This window comes from Hippopotamus amphibius, chromosome 12 (assembly GCF_030028045.1).
Source record: "Hippopotamus amphibius kiboko isolate mHipAmp2 chromosome 12, mHipAmp2.hap2, whole genome shotgun sequence".
Classification (NCBI taxonomy): domain Eukaryota; kingdom Metazoa; phylum Chordata; class Mammalia; order Artiodactyla; family Hippopotamidae; genus Hippopotamus; species Hippopotamus amphibius.
Window position 1 is genome coordinate 29,397,750 of NC_080197.1, and position 16,489 is coordinate 29,414,238.

Genomic DNA, 16,489 nt, shown 5'->3' on the forward strand with positions numbered 1-16,489 from the left:
TCTCCCTGCCTCTATTCTTGTCCCTTTCCAGCTATAGTCCACAAAGGCCCCCTACACAGGGGGGCCTGCAAATCTGATTGTGTCCATCCCCCTTTTAAGGCCCTTCCGTGGCTTCCTGTGGCCCACAGGACAAGATCCTGGCTTTTGTGGCTCTGTGTGGCTTGGCCCCACCTCCTTCTACAGCCTCACCCCTCTGCGCCTCTGCCTCCACTAGGCCCCTAGTTTCCTGAGCAGTCATGCTACTGAATTACTCACAGCCTTTGCCCAGGCATCTCCATCCCTCCCATTCATTTTTCTCTGCCTGGTGAACTCCTATTCGCCCTTTAAGACCCAGTGTGAATTTCCTTTTGGAGACGCTTTCCCTGGCCCTCCTGAAGCCACTGTTATGCCTTGAGTATTTCTGTTTTGAAGCTCACATTGCATTGCAATTATCTATCACCCAAATCCTGGCAGTTCCCATTTCTGAGTGTTTGTTGTGTGGTGGACACCGGGCTAAGCCCTGTGCACGTGTGATCCCGTGTTATTCTCACAGTAACCGTATGAGGTGCGTGTTCTTACAGCCCCACTTACCGATGAGGAAGCTAAGGCTCAGAGAAGTGCGTGACTTGCCCACGTCATGCAGCTGGAGGGTGACAGCTGGGACTGGAGCCCAGATCTCTTTGAGTGTTTCTGATTCCTTCCATTTCCTCTTCCCTGGATCCTGCTATATCCCCTGAACCCCCATTGTTGGGCATGTGGGGACTGGTCTAAGGGGTGGATGCAGCAGGGTTGCCATGGTGTGAGCAGGATGGGGAAATGGGGCTGGGCTTACCCTGGGATGAAGGTGATGAGTGACTATCAGCCCAGCTCCCCACGGCTAGGGGTTTCCTTTCCACCTTCCATTCCAAGTGGCCACTAGGGACAGGCCTGTGGGACTCCAGGCCGAGCAGGTGGCATGGCAACAAACACCAGGGCAACCTGCCTCCTCTCTGAGGCTCAGAGAGGAAGGGAGGACCTGAGAGAGCACAGGGTGCTCGCTGACACTCCTGGGCTGGATCCTGGGGAGGCGACTCCCTTTGAGCCTGGTGTCTTCTGCCCTCCCAGAGGGACCCCAGCCTGCAAGGTCCCGTCCCAGCAGGGGAAATGCCACTTCCACCTCTGTCTCAGATGAATGGCTGGCTTCGGCCTCCCAGGAGACGCTTGGCTCCATCCAGGTACAAATGCCATCCCCTTCCCACCCCCACCCCCTGGCCAGAGAGGAAGGAAGAGGGAGCAAGAGAGGAGGGAGGCGTGGGGTTGCCAAGCAAGGTAGGAGCAGGGACGGCGGGGACAAAGCCCTCATTGTACCAAGGCCACACGCAGCTCCAAGGCAAAGCAGGCATCGTGCCTGCCTTCTAGGACCTGAGCCTAGAGCTCCGCCCGGACTTTCCGAGCTCCTTAGCAGCACTCAACAAAGCTGGCTTGGAAGAGCAAGGCCCGGCCTCAGCTCTGAGTCCTGCCTCTACTGAGAAGTCCTCCTGAAACCACAGCATCCTCCCAAAAGCCAGAAGTGGTGATGGGAGGATGGCCGGCGCAGCCAGGCTGACTGGGGCTGGAAGCCAGGGTCTGTGGGACGTGCAGCTGTGGGACCTTGGACCCAAATGTGATGACAAATCCTACCTTGAAGGATTTTTATTTGAAGTAATGGACCAAGGCCCATAAAAGCACTCAGCATGGTCACCTGGCTGCAGAAGGGTTCAATCAGTGACAGGGGATCCTTGAAGCCCTCGCCCACCCGTGAGCGAGGACCGAGCCCGTCCCCTGCTGCACGTCGTTGAGGCCCTCCTTTGCCCGGGAGTGGTGAGCTGTCGGTGGCCTTCCTGGCAAGTGTGGAGGAGCACTGTTGTCCCCCCAGCCCCTGTCCCACGGTTCCCCCTCTGGGGGCCGGCCCCGCAGTTCCAGGAGGCCCCACCTGGGAGGTTGGGGCACAATGGGTGGGATGCATCGCCAGGCTGGGGCAAGCGGCTCAGGTGACAGGCAGGGTGTCGGCGCCTCCTGTGCCTGGCACCTGACACCTCTGGGCAGACAATGCTGGCTGTGTCCGGGCCCTCCAGGGAACAGGCCACGTCTGTGTCACAGCCAGGAAACAGGCCTCCTGAGCAGCGCCTTTGTCGGCTCAGGAGGCAGCCCCGCCACTGGCCGGGATGACCCGGCTCCCCAGAGGCCCTGACGTGGGAAGGGGTGGCGCCCTGGTCGGGGGCTCTGGGGTTTGAGTCTCAGCCCCTCAGCATCTGGTGTTGGCCTGGTTCTGGTATTGGCCCTGCCACACACTGGGGCTGGGACTTGGGCAGTCCCTTCCCTCTCGGATTCCTCATCTGTAAAGGGACTAATCACAGCACTTCCTCATAGGGTTGTTGGGAGGAGTCGATGGCGTAATGTACGTAATGTGGTTGGCACGGGTCTGGTGTGGAGCAGGGCTTGGTGACCGCTTCTCTCCCAGCATGGGGGCAGGTCCGGCACACTGTGTCCTCGGCCGGGTCTCCTAGTCCCTGCTCTGAGTGTGGAAGGAGGGGACTACGGTCTCTGGAGCTGGCACAGAACGAGCATGTTGGCTGCAAAGAGCTCAGGCCTCTCCACCTCGGACTCCAGGAGCTCTGGGCTAATGCCCAGTGCAGGCCTCCTGCCACAACAGCCAACACCAGCCTGGCATGGGGCCTCTACCCTCCTTAAACCTCTGTAGGGCTGCCCTTGAAGCCCAAGCCCCTACCCAGGAAAGGGGCCTAGGGATTCCTGGGCAGGAGCCGAGGTCTGAGTCTCCCTACACACTTGTCAAGAGGGCCAAGGATGAAAAAAAAAAAAAAAAAAAAAAAAAAGAGGGCCAAGGATAGATCTCTGCAGGCACGGTCACTTCTTACCGGGTCCAGCCTACAGAGACACCCCCTGGGCCCAGGGAGGGGGTCTTCTTCTCCCATCCATCTCCTTCCTCATTTGCTTTGAGCCTGTGCCCTGCATTCCTGGCGCATCCCAAAATGAGCATGTGCATTTGCATGGGTGTGTGTGGGCACACCTGTGGGCAGCGTGTGGGCAGTGGGGGGTGGGGCAGGCGAGGGCTGCATGTCCTGCATCGTGGGCAGGCCCCCTGAGCACATGCACTGAGCCACGTGCGGCACGCCTTGGAATGGCAGGGACGTGGTACCTTTTCATGTTCGTGTATATCCATATGTCTTTCTACACGTGTGCTGGTGTGTTGGTCTGTCTTGTCTCCCCTGTAGACGGGAAGCCCCGAGCCACGCGCCAGCAGGGACTCTGGGAAGGTGACGTCGAGACTAGCCCAGCCTAATCTGGGGTTCCTGGTCCTGCCCCAGGAGTCCTCCAGTCTGCAGCCCCCGCCAAGGAGGGAGGATTGACCAGCGCGGGGGTGGGGGTCCAAGAGTCAAGGGTCTGGGGACTTGGTTCATAGCGTAGAGGACTCAGTGCTGGGCTGAGCCCATCAGGAGGCCCTGCCCCAGTGTCAGTGACCTTGGGCGAGACCTTCGCTCTCTCTGGGGCGCATCCACTCATCTGGAGGACACGGGGTTGGACTGATGATTTCTGGCCGCCCTGAGGCTCTGACGATTGTGACTTTAAGTCGGGTGGTGGGAGCCTGCTAAATTTGTTGGTGGAGGCAGCTGTGGCCAGAGCCTGGCCTGCCAGTGCCCTCACTCGGTCCCGGTGTGCTGCTGAAGGGCGAGAGGAGAAGCCATGCCGGGCAGCGGCCCCAGCGAGAGGATGACGTGGCCGGGCCCGGCCCTCCCCACGGCCCCCCCAACCCGCCCTCTCTCCTCAGCCCCGGGGACACCGCCCATCCTGCCCCTCACCCGGACCCGCAGCCTCATGGCCATGTCCCTGCCAGGCAGCAGACGTGCCTCTGCTGGATCCCGCAGGTGAGTCTCCCCCTTGCCTAGAGGCTTGGCCTCTGAAGGTGGGGGGAGGGAGGGTCTCTGTCTTCCCTCCGCCACTGGGTTGTCTTCAAGCCAGTCATTACCCCAGTTTCCCCATCTTTAAAATGGGCTTGCCGATGCTCACCTCAGGAACTATTTAAGGGCTCACATGACACAGTGGACATAAAAGTTCTTCGAAGCCTCAAACCATTGGATCGCAACTGTCACCAGTATTGTGGTTCGATCATCACAATACTGCAGGGACGGCATGCAGCCTTCCACCCCGGCTCACCTGGCCTCCCCGTGTGTCCGTCCTCCTGTCCCTACTCCTGCCTGCCCCATTCCTCTCCACCTCTGTTTCAGTCCATGCAGGGACCTTTCCTTCTGGGCTGGGGGCCCTGGAAGTTGAGGACCCTTGGTAGGGGTAGCTGGGACCCCACCCTTGGCCCATAGCCCTGCTCAGCCTCCTGGGGAGCCAGGAGGACCGGCTTCCTTCTGGTTTTCCATCTTGATTTGCACTGTCTGTTCTGTCCCCCCGTCTGTGTGTCCCCCCCCCCCTTCCTTCTGCTTCTCTCCCCGGCGGTGACCCCGAAGTGGGGGCCCTTTGGGCCGCAGCGGCCTGGCGGTGTTCACCCAGTGTCCGCAGCTGCCCCCCAGCCAGAATGAGCACCTGCCTCTTCTTCCTGCCTCCAGGCGCACCTCTCCACCCGTGAGTGTGCGGGATGCCTACGGCACTTCTTCCCTCAGCAGCAGCAGCAACTCCGGCTCCTGCAAGGGCAGTGACAGCAGCCCCACGCCCAGGTAACCAGCCCCTCCATCCCGCCTGGCCCAGGACCCTGGGTGCCCTGGGGGTCAGGGAGGTGGGTGTTCTAACCACCCCAGTTCTAGTACATTCCCTGAGTGCCTGCCCTTGAGCAGGTCACTTCTCCCTGAGCTTCAGTTCCCATTTGTGAGATGCATGTGATCACACCCAGCTGCATGTAACCAAAGACAGTGGCTTAGACAAACTAGGGGCGATGCTTTCAGAACAGGGGCCAGAGGCAGGCAGCTCCCCAAAGTGTCGGGGACCCCGTCTCCACCATCCTTAGTGCACAGCTGGCTCCTACACCTCCAGGCATCAGGTCGGCATCCAGGAAGAAAGAAGGTAGAAAGGCCAAGGCCTCTGACCCCCAGAGGCTCATGTTTTCTGAGACAGGGCACGTTCCCCAGGAAATTCTGTCTATACCATGCTGACTGGTGCCGGGTGTGACTGTCTGCAGGGAGAGTTAGTGGTTCCCAGCCAAGCAGGCTGAGAGTTCTCCTGGAGAAAAGGCAAGAATGGATATTGGAAGGCAACTCATGGCGTCCACCAGCCCGCTCTTCTAGGTGGAATACTGTGAGGGGGGCAGAGTGGACTTGGTTTGGAAAGCGAAGTGTGTTACAAATGCGGCACGTGCCGAGTTGTGCTCTCAGCAAAGAGGAAAGGCAGGATCAGGCTGGGGAGACAGGTCAGGGGAGCGGGGGGTCCTCAGAGACCAGAATGTGCGAGCTGTGATGGCAGTGCCCATCCTGCTTCCCCGCGTTGAAATACAAGGAGCAGGAGGGAGGAGCACAGGCTTAGGATACCGTTCAGTCTGAGTCTCCACTCCCACATCTGTAAAGCGGAGCTTACAACCCGGAGGCTTCAGGGAGTTGATAGCTGCACTCACCACGTGCTGCTGATGGCCCGTAACTCATAAACTGCCGTCATGAGGACTCTGGTTCAACTTGAGAGTCGTAGGCAAGAGAAGGCCAGGAGACTCTGGCCTGCAGCTCCCATGGCCAGAGTACCTCCTGGGAAGGCTTGTCTTGAGTGAGTGTCATTTGTGTGTCCAGATCACACCGCGGCAGCAGTTCTGAGTTTTCCACCGTGACACGCATGAGGGGTGACGCACGTGTGCTGGACCCATGCCCCAGCATCCTGTCTGTAACCCCATCCAGAATGGGGATGGAGGGTGTGAGTGAGATTGATGCATTAACGTACCTTTTGAAAAGTGTGTAATTGGCAATGTTAATACTTTTTTTACTGGTAGCAGATTTTTGCCACACATGCCACACTGCAGCCCATGCGGGGCCGTCCCAACCCCGAGGCTGAGAGCTGCTTCTGTGGAAGGGTCTCCTTGCCCCCATCAGAGCTGCTGCCGTGGGGTGAGCAGTGGGGCCTCGGCTGTGACCTCACTATAAGGAGCCAGGTGTTCCAAGGCGTGAACAGCTGAGGGACATGAATTACGATATAATTCTCTTCTCGGTTATGTATAGTATATATGTAAATATGTACTATATTAAAAAAATATTTTTTCCCACAAAGATAGCACTAGTGACTAAAAATATATGAGTGTGAAATGTTATATTGAGAAGGAAAACTCGTGAAAGCAAATGGAAAAAAGTTAAAATAGTTCCTTCCTCTATAATCCTCAGCTCTGACTCGTTTAAGCAATCCTCCGCCCCAGCACAGGGAAAAGGCCTCTTTTTCTCACCACCGCTCTGGGTCCCTCTCGCCAGAGCCCCTGCAGGGCACCAGGATGTCTGCAGGCCCGGCACGGGGGGCTCGGGGCCCTTGCTGGCTTCCTCTCTTTTGGAAGGAGATTTCTTAGAGCCCATCGGAGGGGACCCCAAGCTCCCACCTGACACCGTGCCACTGCCCCTTGCCACACAGAAAACCGGCCGGCGTGTGACTTGACTTGAGTTAAACTTAGAGGCCAGGAGCTGAGTGAGTAGAAGAGAATCGTTTCTCTTTCTCTCCACTTACTTCTATCCACACTTTCTCTTTAACAGTTTACAGTTTATAGATACTTTCTCCTCAGGAAACATTAGCTAGCGTCCCCAAAACTTTTAAAACTGCCTCCAACTTGGGTGCTTCAGCAAATGGGCCCCACCAGGGCCTGTCTTGTCTACACCCATAAAATATCATTACCTCTCGCTAGACCTGGGGCTCCCCGTCCCCTGAGGGAACAGAGGTGGATGGCGGCAAGGCCTCTGCCCAACTGTGTGACAACACGCCCAGGTTTTTAAGCCAAGATCTTTAGGAGGTTTCTTCACACGCAGAACAGCCAACAGGAAGCTGTGAGTTCAGGTGGCTGCGCTGCAGGCTGCTGGTGGAATTGGGGTGCTCCCCTTCCCTGGGGGAAAGCCTCAGCCCTCCCTCCTCTACCGGGTGGGGACCAGGGCGTGCTCACCACACATGCACGTCTGCACCACCCCGTGCTGGGGAGCGTGTGGCTGCCGGGAGCGGCGCACATCCAACCTGCTGCCACCGCAGGATACAGCTGTGAGCAGGTCCATGCCCAGAGCCAGCCAGCTGGTGTTCACGTGTGTGCTCGCGTGTGCCCCCGGAGCGTGTGTGGGCACATGCTGATGGAAAGCGTCTGCCTGCCTTCGTGTGACCGTGTTCGTGAGCTGGGGTCCTAGAACAGTTGACCCTGGACCAACAAGGGGGTGGGGGCACTGACCCCTTGTGCAGTTGAAAGTCCACATATAACTTTTGACTCCCCCCAGCGGTAGCTGCTAATAGGCTACTGTTGACCAGAAGCCTTTCTGATCACATAATCAGTTGATTGACAGGTATTTGGTGTGTGGTATGTATTATAAAGTACATGCTTACAATAAAGTACACTAGAGAAAAGAAAATGTTGAGAAAATTATAAGGAAGAGAAAATACATTTACAGTGCTGTACTGTATTTATTGATACTGTAAGTTTACATTGTTTCTAAGAGGAATCATCTGTCAGTACATCAGTATTGTCTTATATGATACAAAACACTGTAGATGTTATACGCATTACTAAGACTAGACATCAAAAATGAAAAGATAATGTGAAAAAGAAATTCATGTTTATTTACAAGTATCATGATGGACGCGTTGATAACAAAGAAGCAGCAGTGCGATTGCTTCCTGGGAGCCTAGCTCAGCTAATGAATGAATCTTTATAAAATTTTGATGACGTGCAGTATTACAGTCATCTTCATAATATGGTATTAGAAGCATCATTACATTTTTCTAAAAACCACTTACCTGTGATGATAGGCTGATACACATTTTCTCCAATTAGGAGAGAAAGGCATACTGTAGGGTAACACGGTTCTCTGAAAGCAAAGTTGTAGAACAGTAAGAAAACTAACACATGACTAATTTTATATTAACTCTCACCCACCTTATGCCAGTGGCAGGCTGCCCCTTTCGTACCCGCCTTGCACACGATGTTCTACACGATGAATGCTTAGGCGATGGTGGTGATGACACAGAAACAGCTCATACAGTTCTTGCCGTGCAGTGATTACTTCTCCTCATACACACACACAGTAGAAAAGTCCTTGCTCACCACGCAGGCCCTGAGATAATTACACGGAGGGGGAAGCCTCTCCCACCCTCAGCCTTGTCCTCTGGGTTGGGAGACTGGACACCTGAGCTCTGGGCTGCGACGCTGGGGCTGGGCTGGCAGAGATGGCATTGCCCCGGGCGGCGCCAGGCCTGTGCACACACTCTGTGACGTGTCTCCCCACCCAGAGCTAGAGGAGCCCTGAGCTCTCCCCACCGCGATGCTGTGCTCTTCACTCGGAAGAGCCTCAATAGAACCCACCTTCCCAAAGGGCCAGGTGTTCTTGTGCCCACAGGGGCCCCGTGGGAGAGGCCTGGCCTGCGGCTCCAGTGGCCGGGGGGCCAGGGTGGGTAGGCGGGGCTCCCCTTGCTCCTGGAGACACGGTGCCTCGCCAGACCTCTTCCTCCCTCCCCGCTGACAAGCGTCCCCTGGCAGGCGCTCCGTGAAGTACACGCTGTGCAGTGACAACCACGGCATCAAGCCCCCCACCCCGGAACAGTACCTGACGCCCCTGCAGCAGAAGGAGGTGTGCATCCGGCACCTGAAGGCCCGGCTGAAGGACACGCAGGACCGGCTCCAGGACCGGTGAGCGGGAGGCCAGGGCCCTGCGGTGTCTCTGGGAGGAAGGAGTGGCTGCGGGCTTCTCTCTCTCCGCAAAACCCCGCCCCTCCCTGCCCTCCCCTCAGCTGCTGCTTAAAGCATCAGGCGGCTGCTTGGGGCGAGGCGGGGAGCAGTGTCCCCTGTGAGGGCCTGTAGGGCCTCCCCACCGAGGCAGGGCTCTCCCGGCTGTAGCCTGGCAGCCCCTTTTGGCCACTTCTCATCCCCTGGTTCCTTTCTACCTGGGAAGTAGGAGCACAGGGCGTTCTTCCTGGCCGACCTGTCTCTGGGGGGGAGAAGCACCCCCTTAGCCCTCCTTTGCCTCCTCCCAGGGGTCACCAGGGGCTCATAACCTACCAGTTCAGGCCCCAGAAGCCTTCCTCCTCATCCACGTGTAGATGATGTAAGATGGTGAGAAACCTTTCTCTGAGCTCCCACCCAACCCAGGGGCCTCCCAGGAGCCCCTGTGGGTCCGGCTGAGCTCATTCTCCAGACCTGAGGGCCAGTCCTGACCCACCCGGCCTCCACCTTTCCAAGCTGGCGGCTTCACCTTTATGATCGAAGCTTCAGGGCTGCCCTCTGATCTCTTCGTTGTCTACCTGTCTTCTCCAGACTGTGTCAATTCAAATACGCAGCCGACTGAGCTGGACAAGGTGCTGTGCGGGGCACTGGAGGGCAGGCAGGGAGGTCACCATGACCAAGCCTTCCTTCATCTTTTCTTTTCTTCTTTTTTTTTTTTATATAACAGCTTTATTGAGATATAATTCACATATCTAAAGAAAACAATTCAGTGATTTTTAGTATATTCACAGAACGCTGCCACCATCAGCAGTAACTAATTCTAGAACATTTTCATCACTCCAGAAAGAAACCCTGTTCCCAGTAGCAATCACGCTCCATCTCTCCCCAACCACCCCATCCCAGGCAACCCCTAATCCTTCTGCCTCTGTGGATTTGTCTGTTATAGTCCATATTAATGGGAGCATACAGTGAGCATGACCTCATCTTTCTTGACCAGAGCTCTGCCAGGTAGCCGATCCAGTTTGTATCTGCTGTGCTTTTGAACTTGGGGAGGTCACAGGTGGCATTCTGTGGGCCTCCTTGTCTGTAGAGCTAGGATTTCTATTTTTATTTCCCATTGTCTTCTCAGTGATGCCCTGGGTCTGCTTGGCTGTTTGCACTGATGTCCTAAGGAAGCAGACAGCCCATCTCCCTGCTTTCTTTCTAGGACTGCCCTGTGGCTCAGAGCAGACCGTCTGCCCTGTGTGGTTTGGGCAGGATGCCCTGTAGTAGACATGTCTGCATCTCAGCTCCCCGGCCTCTCCGCCTGTTACTCTTGCAATACCTGTGGCCGGTCTTTACTTGCGATATTGTCACCCTCCACGCAGGCTCTGAACATTTGATCTGATACCTCTCATTCCCCCAGTAGCCTACCTTCTCCTCAAAGATGTGCTTTTACACTCTGTGCTTTCATATATTATGTCCCCACTTCCGAGATGCCCTTTCCCTAATCTTGCTTCCTTGGAAAACTCATGCTTTAAGACCCAGTTCAAATGTAATGTCCTGCAGCCCACTGAGACCTAGACAGAGCTGGGAAGCCATAGCTCTGGGATCCTGCTGGCTCCAAGGAGGACTGGAGCCCAGCCGAGCTGAGCATGCCCTGTCCCTTCTTCCAAACTCACTCTTCCTCCCAGGGCTCCGCATCAGTGAGGAGGGTTACCCTAGGGTGAGCTCCCCACCCTGAGGCAGGAAGAGTGAACAGCATCCCCCATACCTGGGGGGATGTCTGTTATCGTGGCTCGGAGCAGGTCCAGGTCCCCACTGCCATCCCACCTCCATCACCGTGCTGTATCCTATGGGGCAGCCCTTCGCCTCCTTCCCCTTCCAGTTGATGCTGTTGCTGCCCTTGTGGCCACTGCAGGCCCTCAGGCCCAGTCCCTTCAGTGTTCAGTGGAGTGAGATTCCTGGGCCCATTTCCTGAATTCTAGTCTGACTTTGAAAAGTGCATGGTGCTTCATCTCGGTCGGTCACTCTGCTGGCCTTATGAACCCCAAAGTGACAGTCATGTCATTTTGGATTTTATTTACATGAATGTAGGGTTTGGGCTGAGTGGCTGCGTGTGGGTGGATCAATGAGACATTTGCTGGTGGAGGAGCACCCAGGGCGGGACTTCAGTCCCGTGAATGATACGCCTCCTTTCTCACTGCTTTTGGTCCATCCTGTTCCGTCCCGCCCTGGCTTTACCTCTGGACTTGATGGCACCATCTTCTACTTCACCTCCCTCCCCTACATCCCCCAGATTCATCTATGCCTCACGGATTTTAAAAGCCTGAGAGTTTCTGGACAAGCGTCTTCTGACCATCTAGTTTGCCTGCTCTTGCCTCTTCTTTCCGGAGTAGCTCTGTGCCTTTTTCAGCAACCTTCTGGGCCTTCCCGCTCTACATTAGATACAAAGAGGAAACATCTAGCCTGGATAAAAGACAGCCACTCTGTTCCCATCATTCTCCTCGGATTCATCCACTGCTTCTCATCCCTCCACTTGAGGGAAGATACAAACTTCTCAGCTACATTCAAGGCAGTAATTTCTCTCATAAAAACAAAGCGGCTCATCACCCTCTCCCCGGGGTCACTGCTCAAATAGCCCTCCATTGAATTTTCTACCACCGGCTTTTGTAGCAGGTGACATCTCTTTCTGCAGAGCAGAGATTTTAGGTTTAGTTTTTGTCTTTTTATGCTAAGATTTTTAAATGGATGTATTAAGTTTTTATAGCGGTGGCTTTTTTAAACTGAGAATCTTTATCATCTACCCTCTTCTCTGGGTAGTGGATGTAAGTGTGGACTGTTGTCTGCATTTTGGCTCTAGGGGGTGGGAACGCGTTGGTGGCTCATTCTTTTCCCCGAGGAGGAGGCCTCTCCTGTCCTGACCCCTGGCCCCTCTCCCGCCACCACTGCTTCCCTGATGGAATAAGGAGGATGAGGAAGGAGCTTTGAGCCATTCCTTTGTTTTTAGCTCTGAGGGGCAGCAGCACAGGCCACAGGCTGTCCTTGGGGACAGCCCCCTCCTCGTCTGTCCTTGGAGGCGGTGACAGGCCAGGCGGTGAGCGCGTGTGTGTCGTCTGCTCACAGGGACACAGAGATCGATGACCTGAAGACGCAGCTGTCGCGCATGCAGGAGGACTGGATTGAGGAGGAGTGCCACCGTGTGGAGGCCCAGCTGGCCCTGAAGGAGGCCCGCAAGGAGATCAAGCAGCTCAAGCAGGTCATTGACACCGTCAAGAACAACCTGATTGACAAGGACAAGGGGCTGCAGAAGTACTTTGTGGACATCAACATCCAGAACAAGAAGCTGGAGACGCTGCTGCACAGCATGGAGGTGGCCCAGAACGGCTTAGCCAAGGAGGACGGCGCTGCTGAGTCTGCCGGCGGGTCCCCAGCCCGCTCCCTCACCCGCAGCTCCACCTACACGAAGCTGAGCGATCCTGCTGTCTGCGGTGACCGCCCGCCTGGTGACCACCGCGGCACCTCTGCCGAGGACGGGGTTGACAGTGGCTTTGTGGCGACCGATGACACTCTGAGTCGGATGGATGCGCTGGAGGCCAGCAGCCTGCTGTCGTCGGGGGTGGACTGCGGTCCCGAGGAGGGCTCCTCGCTGCACAGCTCCTTCAGCCTGGGGCCCCGCTTCCCCGCCAGCAACACCTACGAGAAGCTGCTGTGCGGCATGGAGGCCGGCGTGCAGGCCAGCTGCATGCAGGAGCGTGCCATCCAGACAGACTTCGTGCAGTACCAGCCTGACCTGGACACCATCCTGGAGAAAGTGACCAAGGCCCAGGTCTGCGGGACAGTCCCCGAGTCAGGGGACAGGCGCCCGGAGTCGGCCCACCCCCCGGGGCCCAGGGACCTCAACTCTGCAGTGGTGGTGACGGTGGGTGACGAGCTCGAGGCCCCAGAGCCCATCACCCGGGGGCCCACCCCACACCACCCTGGTGCCAACGCAAACCCCAGCCCGTCGGTGAGCGTGGCATGCCCCGTGGAAGAGGAGGAAGAGGCAGCCGCAGCCGAGAAGGAGCCCAAGAGCTACTGGAGCCGCCACTACATCGTGGATCTGCTGGCGGTGGTGGTGCCGGCTGTGCCCACGGTGGCCTGGCTCTGCCGCTCCCAGCGGCGCCAGGGCCAGCCCATTTACAACATCAGCTCCCTGCTGCGGGGCTGCTGCACCGTGGCCTTGCACTCCATCCGTAGGATAAGCTGCCGCTCGCTGAGCCAGCACGGCCCGAGTGCCAGCACGGCAGGCGGCAGCTCCCAGCTCTGAGGAGGCCCCGGCCCGCCCAGGGCTCTGGCGGCCTGACTACTGATTGTAGAGGTGCCGTCCTCCCTCTCACACATCCCTGTGGGGCATCATCTTATTTATTTAGTTCTGGGTTTTTTTCAGAATGATAACCGTGTCAGGGGCCGGGAGTGGGGGTTAGGGGGAGGCCTCCCAAAACTTCAACAGGAGAGAAGGGAAGAGAGACCAAGGGCAGGGAGGCGCACTGATGGGACACACTGCAGAGAAAGCAGGTGGTGAGGCCCCCAACCCGGCCCCCCTGCCCCCCGGCCCCTCACACAGGGCAGCCCCAGCTCAGGAAGTCTCTGGTGTGTGGATCTGCGGAGGCCCGGCTTGACTTCCCTACTGAGCCTCCCCATGCCCCACCCCCGTGTCCTGTCCCGTTCCCTGCTCACCCCAGGCCTTCTCTCCCAAGCCACCCCTTGCCCTCAGCCCAGGCTTCTGGGCCAGTATTATCTCCTCAGATGGAGGCAGCTGCGACCCAAAGTACAGGCAACTGACCGGGACTCTGAGCAGGTCTGGAACCCCTTGGCCTGGGCTGAGCTCCAGCCTCTTCAGGCTGCTCCCCACTCTGGGATTCAGGAGCACAGTCCAGGCCATGGGCTGGAGGAAAGGTGGTGATGGCAAGAGGTGGCAAAGGGCAGTGTGGGTTCTGTGTCTGTCTGTTCATCCCAGACCTTCCCCACATCTGTTTTCCTCTTGGCGCTTCTGAATGTGTCAGGTAATTCTTCTGTGAGAGCCAGACAGGCGCGTGCCAGGGTGTGAAAGCCTGCCTGAGCCCCTGCTCCCATCTGGAGATTCTGCCAGCAGGAAAGGAGGAGCCGGGGGCTGGCAGCTTAAGGGGGCACCTCCAGCCTTCTGAGGCAAGGCCCTGCAGCCTGGGAGGCAAGGCGGGCCTACACAACCCCCAGCTGACCCCTCCAGGGCTGACTGCCCCTGGAGCTTGCCCGAGTTTCTCCAGGGACCTTAGGACCAACTTCTGCTATGCACTGTGTTCACTTTGGGGCTTGGTTCTCACGCATTCCAGGATCTCCTGCAAGGTGGCTGCTTGCTTTCTAGGATGAGAGTTCCTAAATCATACACCTGTCTGCCTCTGGGGGGACTTCCAGCAGGATGAGTGGCAGGATGAGGTATTCAAGCCATGATGTCCGTCCAGGCCTAAGCAGGGTGCCCTGGGATGTTTGCCAGGTTGGGGTGGAGTGGGGCTCCCAGACCGAGCCTATTCATCCTGGGAAGGTTCACGGCCCACCCCTTCCTTCCCTGGGACCACACCTGGGTCCCCCAGCAAAGCTGCTGACATTTTATTAGCATTACTGTTTTACAGAGTAAACCCATTTCGCTTCCCCTGCAGGGCTTATACCTATCTGGTCATCCCACCCACTCTTCAGAGTTAGGCCCTACATTGGGGTGGGGGGTAGGGGGCGTTGGTGGGACCCTATGTCTTACTCACCCCTCTGGCCTAGGGGCCACTCTGGTTCTGCCAGGGTTGCTTGCCTACCCCTGCTGCTCCGACAGCTGGCACCTGACTCGTGGGCTCTGCCCTTCCCCTCTGTGCCCCCCGCTCGAGGGGGGACACCTGCATGCACTGGGGGTGGGCGGCCGGCCCAGCCATCGGTGGGGAGGGCCCCTCTGCCACGCACTTTGTGCCTCCAAAGCTCCCCCTCCTCGCTCCGGGCCTCAGACCTGCCGTCCTTTGCGGAGCATTCCCCCACCCCAGCCGAACCAAACCCAAACTCTGGGGGCTGGGCTGGGATGCCCCACAGGCCCCGGGGGTCACGACATGGAGGGGCAGCGGACAAACCCAATCCAAAGCCAAACCAGGACTGGCCGCGGACCCCGCCTCCCGTGCCGTGTTCGCCCGGAGCTGCGTAGTGTCTCCATAGAAACAGTCAAAAGCTTTGCCGAGAAAATAAATGTATGACTATATTTGACAACATGAAATCTATATATTTTTCACCGCTGGAATCTGGTTGAGCGGCGTAGCCCCTCTGCTCCCGTCTGCGTCTTGCTGTCTGTGGCCTTCCTCCTGTGTCTTGTGTTTCTGTGGACGTGGGGGGGGCCGGGGCCGTGGTCCGCTGTGTCCCTGTTGCTGGAGGAGCCACGCGTGAAGAGCATGGACCGAGGACTGTGGACAATGTGAGCGGAGCCAGTGCCGCCCTCCCCTTCTGAGGGGCCCCAGCCCACAGTGTTGGGGGACCTCTCTTTTGGGGGATCTGGTGGGCCCTTCGATGGGCTTCGCCTCTTATGGGTGGAGGAGGCGGCTCTCTGGCCCAGGCCTGGGACAGGTGCTGGGGCCGTGCTGGCTGGGCCCTGGCTCGTGCATGTGTGCGTGTGTGTGCCGGTATCCTGCATCTATGCAAAAGGGGCAGCGCCGCCTGGACAGCTCCCGGCGCTGGAGGCGCAGCAGCCCACGGGCTCAGGCTCCAAGCCCTGACCACAGGGCACAGAATGTGGGGCTGGGGAGCAAGGCCGGGGCCCTGGGGGCCTCCGGCTGCGTGCTCATCCTCCAAGGCTCCCCTCTTCCTTCCTGCTTAATACCTCCTCCTGTTGGGCTGTGACCGTTCCCTCCTGCCCTCCGCTTTTGCAGCAGAAATCTTTGGGGTCTCCCCTCTCCCCAGCCTCTGGCCAGAGCTGATTAGATCCTAAGGGACAGTGTTCTCAGGACCCACCTTCTGGAACTGCTGGTCCCTTGGAGCCCCACTGCCAGAAGTGGCTTCTCCTACTTGTAGGGTCCAGGCTGGAGCCGCTTTGTTGCTCTTCTGGTCCAGGCTCAAGCAGGAATCAGAGTCGGAGGCCGGGACTCTGCTCAGAGAGCTGGCCTCAAGTGGAGTTTAGCCAGGATATCTCCCGAGGGGATAACTTAGCTTTTCTGAACAGCCTTTCCCAGCCGCCACTAGCACAGGGGTATCTGGCAGCACCTTGGGGGGGGGCCGGGCGGGGGCACATGGTAAGGTTCTGGGGTAAAGGCCTACAGAGGGGCCTCTGCCCAGTGAACTCACGACCCCCGCTCTGACCTAGGAGTCCGTGCAAACAAGTCACACTGCACTGTTATACTCAGCCATGCCCTTGACAGAGACTTCAGGGGATACAGGAAGGGGGGAGGTGGGGAGGGGTCTGCACTTTTGTCTCCTTTGTCCTTTCGATCAGACAGAGTTGTACCTACAGCAGACAGCTCTGCATTAAAGCATGAAAACACAGCAAGATCCTTGGCCTGTTTTCTTTATGTTGTGGGGGGCCGGTTGGTGGGGGGGAGGGGCGAGGGGGAGGAAGCGGGCTCCCACTGCCCCCACCTGCGTGGGAATTATAACATGCACCCTGGAAAAAGCTGAGGGGGCAGAGATCTTTCCTGAGCATGA

The 16,489-nt window shown here is 57.6% G+C and overlaps 1 protein-coding gene across 3 annotated transcripts in view; it reads left to right on the forward strand.

The window, feature by feature from the left end:
• Positions 1-16,305, forward strand: part of SNPH (syntaphilin) — a 41,047-nt gene extending 24,742 nt beyond the window's left edge. The window contains exons 1-5 of one of the 3 annotated variants that reach the window (XM_057704272.1): positions 1,156-1,193; positions 3,785-3,881; positions 4,572-4,679; positions 8,648-8,797; positions 11,936-16,305. In XM_057704272.1, the coding sequence (XP_057560255.1) occupies positions 3,832-3,881; positions 4,572-4,679; positions 8,648-8,797; positions 11,936-13,118 (1,491 nt within the window). In that variant the 5' untranslated portion in view covers positions 1,156-1,193; positions 3,785-3,831 and the 3' untranslated portion in view covers positions 13,119-16,305. Of the gene's footprint in view, positions 1-1,155; positions 1,194-3,092; positions 3,882-4,571; positions 4,680-8,647; positions 8,798-11,935 lie in introns of those variants that run through there. The other 2 variants (XM_057704271.1, XM_057704270.1) reach the window with 2 other exon arrangements.
• The last annotated feature ends 184 nt before the right edge of the window (positions 16,306-16,489 follow it).